The sequence below is a fragment of the Camellia sinensis genome, chromosome 2 (genome assembly GCF_055761805.1).
Source record: "Camellia sinensis isolate YWXY chromosome 2, ASM5576180v1, whole genome shotgun sequence".
NCBI classification, from domain to species: Eukaryota; Viridiplantae; Streptophyta; class Magnoliopsida; order Ericales; family Theaceae; genus Camellia; species Camellia sinensis.
The window spans coordinates 28,558,290-28,567,981 of record NC_138962.1 but is presented as its reverse complement, the minus strand read 5'-3'; the positions used below and the strand labels follow the sequence as shown (position 1 = coordinate 28,567,981).

Below are 9,692 nucleotides of genomic sequence, written 5' to 3'. Positions count from 1 at the left end.
AAATTATGAGCTGATCGTGTGATTGGTTCAGAAAATTTTGAACAAGGAAGGATTGCTCTATATAGTTGCTTCTCTATCCTTGTTTGATTAGTACACTAGTCATCAAGAGGCGCTTTATTCACTCTTATCGCCTCATTTTAGGCATTCTGTGCGTAGGGTACAAGTTACAAACTTATGAGCTTATCGTTGTGATTGTTTCAGGAAAGTTCGACCAAGAACGGATTGCTCTATGTAGTTGCTTCTGTATCCTTGTTTGATAAGTACACCGACTTCCTTTACCTCCAAGAAGGGTCCTGCTTTCCAAGGTGATAACTTCAATACAGTACAACAAAAAGTCTTTTCCAGTCTTTGCTAACCTCATTTATTAGATATAATGTAACTATATTTTCTTTAATATAATTCATCAAGACCTACTATCGGGATGAAGCAACTACCTCTTCTTCACTGCTTCCCATAAAGGGATTACATCAGCAACTTGACAGTTTTCGCAACAAGGAACCTTTGCTAAGGATATCCTCTGAGAAGAAAAAGACACTCAGTGCTGTAGTGGTAAGAACAATAAAACTTATTCAAGCTAATTCCATTTATATAAATGAATTCTAGCATTAAAATGTCTCAGATAACTATATATCTAGTATGTTAGCGCTTCTTTTTCTTTTCTTTTTTTTTTTTTTTTCTTTCTGTCTATTTTGTTGCAATTTTTTTTCTCTATGATTTGTCTCTTTCACCAATACTTGCTTTGAAAAGTAGCTAACATTTGGCATATCAATCCATTAATCAGATATGGAATAACTTCATCAAAGCGTGCGAGCATATTGGGAAAGAGCTCCTCAGAGATGAAGTCATTGGGATATCGGATCTGGAGGCATGGCAACATTCAAAAACCAAGATATTCAACATCGGAATTCCTGCTTATGAATTTCTCGAGTGCTTTCTCCGCTCCATCAAGAGTGGTTCCCCTGGATTTGTGATGCGTATGCCTTTGCTTAAATCCGGCATACTATCTATCAATTGTTTTATAATGCCAATTCGAATGTGGAAAGGATGTCTAATGCCATTTGAGCAAAGACTTCAGATCTTCCTAGTACAAAGCCTTTTCCCAAGAAACTTTGGGGGAGACAAAGTCGTGCACTGGCCATGTGGACGTACACGTATGATTCCAATAGTTATTACTAAAACAAAACTTAAATCCAACTCAAAATAAGCAAAATCACCAATTTGAGAGGATTATGAGCTGCTCCAAAAATTATGTTTTTACCCCTAATTTGATCTCTTCTTTGACCGAGTCTTGTTTAAAATGTTGATTCCAATTAGGCTACCAAATTTGAAGGGATTCTGAGTTGCTACGAAAATTAAGTTTCTGCGCTTAGTTTGATCTCCCTTTTCACTTCTGTTGATCCAACTGCTCCATGAACTACTTCTTCTACATCACTGGGCAACACAACTAATGGTTTTTTTTAGACTGACTAATTGATGGAAAACTCTTCTATCGTTGGTGCAGTCTCAACTTCATTAGTAACATATTTTGAATGAAAACAAAATTTCTATTTTGACATGTCCAGTTATGAAGTTATATCTTAATTACTGTTCTTGGATAATTGTATCAGGTGACAATAGTGAACTAACGAGTTTGAATAGGCCAGAGGGAAGGGTTTTTGATTGGATGTTTGAGCCCATGAGCATCATGAAAGAGCAGCTCAAGAGCCTAAACTTGACAGAGACCGAAGAGTTGTATCTCTACAAATTTTGTCTATACAGTGGCGACATGGTGAGAATTCAAGCTTGGCAAAATGGTGGCTTCCCCCCACAAGATGACATTAGAAGAGCTCAATTGGAGGGATTAAGTCGAAGGTACAACAACCTATAATACCTGTTTTTTCAAAAATTATGATCCATTTGTTTCGGCGATGATTATTTTCCTAATCTGGTCGTGACTTTGAAACTAATGTGCTAGTGAAAGTACTGAGGGTCGGCACTAGGCTGGTCCCGCAAAAATGGTGTCCAAGCTTGCCTGCAAACTTTTATCTAATGGACTTGGCTGGTCTTGTTCGCATGCCAAAACTTTAGGCCCAAGCCTTGCCCAGCAAGCTTGGCCTAGACAGACTCATGGGTTGGGTCAATATGGTCGCCTCTCACGAGCCAATGAAGAACCGAGATTCAAGCCTATATTTTTTGGATTTTTTTTTCATATTTCCCGCCCAACTTGTCAGCCTGGACAACGGGCTGCCTCTGATGGGCCAATGGGCCTGTTGGGCTTTAAACTCAAGGCTCAAGCTTAGATCAAGCCTCGTTCGAGTCAGGCTAGCTCACTCAGGATATGGACTTATGCCAAATAAAAGCCCGTGGGCCACATGATGACCCTTAGTGGTGGCACCATGATATTGATAGTGTGATGGCATTGGTAAGAATTAAGTCAAAAAAAAAAATTTCATCTTTCAAAATTGATAAAACACTTTTCTTGTTCAAATAAGTTGTTTTCCATTGACCATAAAAAAATATTTTCTATTTGACTTTTGTTTTGAATTCTGCAACCCACCATCAATGGATATATTGTTTTCCCCCTTTTGATTTGTGACATGGTTTAGCTAGTAATGATCTTTAAATTTTCATAATAGGTTGCAAGGTTTTTGTTTGACAGTCTCAAGACTGCCAACATGCCGACGACGATTCAGCGAAGTTGTGAAAGAGTTAGAACATGAATCAAAACGACGACGATCAGACAAGTTTGATGTTGGTGCTGATTCAGAAGCAACAGCTGCATAGGAAATTTTATTAACTTGACGATGACACAGTTGCTTTTGATTGTTATGAATTTCTTTCATTGTCAATCCCAACATTTTTTTTGATGAAATCATGGTTACTAGTGAAATCTGTCATTATTATTTTATTTTATTTTATTCTATTTTTTTTACTCTTTCATCCTTTGCTTTTGGGTGTATGCTTTAGGTTTTCCCATTGATAATGATGGTTAGATGTTCCTCTTTCTGGCATATGCTTTGGCTTTTCTATTGATACCTATCTAAATTTTCTACTTTCAATAGTTACTGATATATACTGATGCACATTAGTCTATTGACTCAAACTCTTTATACTTATACTGATATTGGACAGGTAATGGTCTAATAAAACAAAATAATTATTCCACGAGAGATGCTTTTCATTATTATAGTGGAGACACGTGTCCTCATGGCAGCCACAAATTTCATGGTTTTCAAAAGAGTCAAAAACCACCAAGAGGAATAGTCTCTTTCTCTTCCATGCTCTACAATTGTTAAGAAGCAAACGAACAAGCCCAGGTTGGGTTGGTCACACCAGCTCACAAGTACTTGTTCTAAGAAGCTGAAAAATAACAGCATATCCAGCAATCTAATCCTACTACCAAGACTCACACAAGTTCAGATACAATTTAGTCCATTTAGATATAAGATAGAAACATTATATACATATACTGCAATATTTCATGGATTAGCTTGCTTGAAGCCAGTAATGGCAACAGAGACACTTCCACCTTTGCTATGAAGTTGCTCATATTCACTTGACTGGCCTCTTGGCTTAGAGTTCCTACCAAATTTTAAGCAAACACATGATGTGAAAATCATAATCCCAGCAAGTATCCAACTGAATTGCATGTTGGCCAGTGCCATCGCCCTCACACTGGCCTCTTGCGTCTGACACATGACTGCCCCCTGCATATTGTCAGTGCCAGCATCACCCAACCGCGCAACAACGCATCCCCGTGGAATAAACTCTGGAACCCATAAAATAAATCCCATGTTAATGAACCAGCAACCTTGGAAAACAACTGAAATCGTGAGAACAAGTGCTGCAGGGAAACTGGTAGGGAAACTAGTTGAAGACACAGAGGCCACGAGGGAGACAAACACTATGAGCTGCAAAAGCCAATGGTAATGGCCTTCGAGGCCAACATGATCGGCCGAGTGATAGTGGAGTAGGAAAAGCTCTTGACCAAAAACAGAGGCAGCCAGGACTCCAGAGACCCCGGAGAGGATATCAGATGAATGAGTTAACTCGGCACAGAGGGTAAATCCTGCAAATATGGCTAGGTGGAGGAACATTGTTGCGTGCTCAAAATTGTCGAGCTTGAAGGAGAAACAGAAGAAAGGGTAGTCTAAGACTTCCATGCAAATGGCAAAGATGGAGAAAGATAGGATGAGCAGGAGTTCCAAGTGTTTGAGTTTGGAAAGAGGGCACTTGAATGGGTACCAGAAAGTTGAAACAAAGTTTGGAGAGCCTTTGAGATAGTAGTCATTGATTGTGTTGATGGTGTGCCATAAGCCAAGAAGAACCATGGCCAAACCAGGTAGTATATGCCCCACAAATGTGCCCATTGAAGAAGCTTTAGTTTCAGTGACCAAGGGGGTGTTTTGGTTGCGATGCTCATGCAAAGTTTAAATAACATGGAAGTACTGTATTTGCAGAGGCTAATGCCCAAAAAAGTTAAATGGCATCAAATCAAATGGGTAGTAGTGCATGGTGCATATGTTTCCACAAACAAAATCGCAAAAGACAAGCATCTTGCGACCTTTGAGTATTATTTGAAGAATTTGGACCACAACATAACCAACTGGGACTAGTTTAGCTGGCCAAAATCCTTGCATCACACTGGAGGTAGGGTTGCAAACGAGTCGTATAATAGGTTGTTTAACCTTGATTTAAAAACTTAACGAATTTCAAAACATATTCAAGCTCGACTTATTTACGTAACGAGCAAATCTTGAGTGAGTTTTTAATGAGTCGAGTTTGAGCAACTTGAATTTTTAATTTTTATAATTTTTATTGTATATATACTTATAGAGTCGAGTAGTACGTTATTCAAACTTAACTTGAAACTTAACGAGCTTTCAACGAGCCGAACACAGTCGAACTTCGAGTAGCTTGGTTCGTCTTATAGCACCATTAGGAGGTCATGAGCTCGAATCTTTTCACACACAAGGCTTCCCCGTCCCCTATGCTACGGCCTCTGATGTACCAAAAAGAAAAAGAATACGGACCACTAGAAAAGATTATCCCTAGGTGAAATGAAAAGGATACTGATACATATCAAATTACATTGAGAATTTGATAACCTATGGTACTAATTTGAGGTCCATGATTTAGTTCAGCTTCCAAAGATGTCGATGCCACTGAAGATCAATGGCCAAAAATGTATGATATTATTAGGAGATTACCATGGTTGATTATTTATTTTAGTACACCATAAGAGACAACCATGCTGGTGCTTGAAGAAAAAAGGCCTTGCCTCTTCAAGATTAAATTAATGGCAGGTGAATACCCCCATTAACAAGTAGTGGAACATTGACATGTCTCCAATATATTAACCATACCAAATAAAATGAACCCACTCATTCAAGAAAACTCAAATCACCTCTTGGCTTTAATCATCTACCAAAAAGTATATAATCCAGTAAAGTAGATTCCAGGAACCACTACAAAAAAATTAAGGTTTTAGAAATCAAAATTTAGGGATAAATTTTTTTTTAGGGACCAAATAATTTTATTGCGAAAAGTGGTGTTATTATATTTTTAGAACAAAAATTGGACATTAGTGATGAATTATTATTTTTTTGGGACCAAATTTTTTATTTCAAAAAATAAACTATTTTGAAACTAAATTATTTTGTTCCTAAAAATTTATTTATTAGTGACATTTTCAAAATTTAAAAGCCTTATTTTTTACTTTTCGGGATAATCTTTTATCGACTATCATCATAATGGTAGAAATTGGTCCCTAATTGTTTTTTGCAACAAAATTTTCATTTTTAGAGACTAAAACATTTGATTTCTAAAACTCTTATATATTGTAATGAATATTACTGAATATAGGATAGTGGTGTACAAAAAAAATTGTTATTGAAACCAGTTTCGAAATACATGCGTTGAGAAGTATCTAACAAGTGTTAGTGTCCAACACGGAAACAACGCTCAATCCGTGATTCATGTAGTATAGTCACCTGATTGGTTTTAATATTCTAGCAAATTCAGAACAAGGAAGCAACTTTCAATAAGAGAAGCAACCAAAAAAAAAATATATATATATATATATATCAAATCCACGAAGTACTAGCCAAGCACTGAATACTAATCTTTCAAAAAACCTTAATTTTTAAGCACCATCTATCAACATATATTGCATCTCCTCGCAGCAACTGTTTCATCAACAAACAAGAATTAAAATGGTAAAAATTTGCAAAAACCTTTAAGCAATTCTGTTTCTCCAAGTATTCACTCTTTCGTGCGAGTATGTGCTGCTTCATACAATGTTTTATAATTTGAACATATTTGAAGTGGATTGTATTGTAGATACAAAGAACAGCAAAGGACTCACTAATAATTTACTCAACTGAAAATTTCTTACCATGTTCAGAAAGGTTTGACTTAGCACAACACTTTGCTTTTGTCCGGGCTTGTGGCTTGCCCTGTAAAAAATAAAACCCTAACGCTGTATTTGATTGGAGGATTTGAGGAGGGATTTAGAAAAAAAAATAAAAAAGTTAGGTGAAATGTGAATAAAATATACCTACATTTCACCTAGTTTCACACATCTTTTCCCTTTCCCTTTCTCTTTTCAAATCTCTCCCTAAATCTCCCAACCAAACACAACATAAAGCAGACAGGGTTAAGTCTTGACCGATAAATAATGAATAAAAAAGTAAAGTAGGTTGTAAGGTAGTATAACAAGGCATGTCTAAATCCCACCATATAGGCTTTATAAAATCCCTTTTAATTTTCAATATCTACTTTAACTAATTTAACAATGGCATGATAGATCAGCCTGTAGATTTCCTTTGGCTGATTTTCAAAACTATTGTACAAGTTATCTTTCTACTAAAGGTAAAATAATTGGCAAACAAACTTAATCATGGTACCATTATTAACCATAAAATTATCAACTTTCCTTATCCCTTCAATTAAAGAAATCGAAGTTATGTTATCCGGGCCTTTGCTGACTATGGCCTTGTTTGGGAAGTTGGCTATTTAACTTTTTGATTATTTTAGTCTGACTAAAAAAATTGTGTTCGGGAGTTGATTGGGCTTTTTTGTAGTTGATTTGATAATTGTGAGAAAAAAAAAGTGAAATAATTATGGGTTGGATGTGATATTTTATCTAATTAATTATTTTAACCCATTTTATCTTTTAGTGAGCTATTTTAGCCCAACCCTCTATCCAAACACCTCTTATTTCTTTAGGAGCTCTTCTGCATGATCTCCCTCCTGGTTTTTGCAATGGGGCTTTTGGCCAAAATTTCCTCAAATGAGTTGCATCTTGTGAGAAGCCCAGAACAAATTTTAGCTCATAAGGTCCCTCACTTTATAATTTTTATTGTGAAAATGACAGGTTCAACATTTTTACCCGTAAACACTCTCATCTCTCTCGGTAATGTTCTTATTTCAATGTTAGCTTAAAAACAGTCGATTTCTTTGTGGTTTAATACATGGATTTTAGTTTGTTCCCTACTACAAATAAAAAGTGAAATTTCAAAAATGATGAGAAAACGCAAAATTGAGGAACAATAATTTTAATTTTGAGGGTTAAAAATTCTAAATTAAGGGAACATGACAAAATTATTTGAATGTGATGATACAGTTACGATACAACAGGTCCCATGTGGAATAGGTCGGACTAATCCACGCTTCTTCAACCGGTAACTGAGTGTTCAAGCCCACCAGAGAACCTGCACACAAGTTCAACAGGAGAACGGGGAGTCCCCCAGCGAACCCTCCGACGAGCAAGTTAGAGAAAGAGAGAAGTGAAATGTAGAGATATGAAATGGAGATAAAAAGCTTAACTTTCTTCTTGTCTTCAACGTCTGCTTATATCCTTTGGTAATCATTTCGCCGTCCCTTCCGACCTGCCACCTTGGCCGAAAGTCTATGCTGTAACTTACCTTGTTCAGGGTGAGGGGGTGCTGTTCCGACGAAGAGGTATTGTCGTAATAAATGCTGTGATGGACTGCATTAATGGCGATGTGCAGTGGCAATAACTTTGCAGATCTTTGTCTGCTGATGTGGCTTGTCCTTTACCTGCCACATGTCTGAATATCATTGGTTCTTCGTGCCATGTTGGCTTCCAGCTGTTCAGGATCTCATCAGTTGGGTTCTGTGTTGGGCTCTAAGTGATGGGCTTGGGTTGTTCATAGTGGGCTATGACCTTTGTGGGCCTAACCACGTCAGTAGTCCCCCATTCCTAAGTGCAGCTTTAGCCCAACGAAGGGAATACTAATGGAGAAGATGAGGAGGACCGACCGCGAAGGGTGGCCGAGTGGAAGGACCGACCATGAGGAGGACCGACCGCGAAGGGTAGCAGAGTGGGAGGGCCGACCATGAGGAGGACCGACCGCGAAGGGTGATCGAGTGGATGGGGAACCATGAGGAGGACCGACCACGAAGGGTGGCCGAGTGGATGGGCCGACCATGAGGAGGACCGACCACGAAGGGTGGCCGAGTGGATGGGCCGACCATGAGGAGGACCGACCGTGAAGGGTGGCCGAGTGGGAGGGCCGACCATGAGGAGGACCGACAGTGAAGGTTGAGGTGGGGGGCGTAGGGCTCAAGAGGCGGCATGTCACGTGATGACTTGAAGTGGAAAAGACAGGGTAAGAAGAGGTGGCAGTGAATCGTGATCGTACGCGCGGCAGCATTTCGTGGGGATGGAGATTAGGCGTTGGGCCAGAAACGAAACGATAGGTCATGATGGGTGTTGAAAAGACAGTTTTGGCGGATGTTTTGAAAAGTTTTCAAACTGGCGAAATTTAATTGTGACCCTTGGAATACGGGCAAGCCTTGGGCTTTTGGTATTATTCGATTTACCTACTTCTTTGCAAAAAATCAAAACATTCCAAGTGTTAACTCCTTTGTTGCTGACGATACACCTCTGCAACATTTCTTGAATTTTCTCACACCCGCTTCCGAAGGTATTCGTAGGCACACCACAGAGATGGCTCAAGAAGAAGCTAGAACCACCAGGGTTGATCCGTTTAGGGATGACGACGCAGTGGGGCTGGCGGAGCAGTACCAGACGGAGAGACAAGTAGAGAGGGTAGGGGAGCCGGTGGTACAATCCCATTCTTCTACCATGATAGTGGCTCCGAAGCCAATCAGCCAGGCGGAACCAGATCACTGGCATACGAAGGCTGACAAATCAACGGTTACTGCGGCGGATTTGGAGATTATGCGCGAAAAATACTAGGTTCCTGCTGAAATAGAGTTATTGTTGCCGTCATCAATGGAGAGGCCAACCAACGCCCGACCGGGGGAATTTGCCCTGTATAAGGAAACATTGAAAGGAGGACTGAGGCTGCCGCTTCCGCAAGTGGTGGTTGATGTCCTAAATCAGTTGGAGGTAGTGCCGGGGCAACTAATGCCCAACGCGTGGAAGATTGTGTTAGCCTGCGCAAGGGCGTGGCCGAAGGCGACTGAAGGGGCGGCTATGACGGTGGACGAATTTTTCGCATGTTATAAGGCCTTAAGACAGCAAGAGACTTAGGTGACGTTGCAGGCGGCGGCAGAGAGGGGTCTGGTGACGGAGCTTCCGTCATCTATTAAGGGTTGGAGGCCGCGGTGGTTTTACGTCTTCGCGAATGGAGGGGTTGGGGTGCGTACGGTGTGGAGAGTGCCCACCAAATCTGTGGAGCCAAAACTGGGGACGGCAGCAGAGGAGAGGATAAAAAAGG

At 39.6% G+C, this 9,692-nt stretch overlaps 1 protein-coding gene across 1 annotated transcript; it reads right to left on the bottom strand.

The window, feature by feature from the left end:
- Window positions 1–3,115: 3,115 nt before the first annotated feature.
- LOC114268324 (transmembrane epididymal protein (DUF716)) lies at window positions 3,116–4,413 on the bottom strand. Its single transcript, XM_028209485.2, has one exon. It carries the CDS (start codon window positions 4,347–4,349, stop codon window positions 3,459–3,461), a length of 891 nt encoding a protein of 296 aa, XP_028065286.2. The 5' UTR covers window positions 4,350–4,413; the 3' UTR covers window positions 3,116–3,458.
- Window positions 4,414–9,692: the final 5,279 nt, after the last annotated feature.

What these genes read in the sequence shown, in the direction of transcription:
- LOC114268324 (XM_028209485.2), bottom strand. Translation starts at nt 4,349, where the DNA reads ATGGGCACATTTGTGGGGCATATACTACCTGGTTTGGCCATGGTTCTT.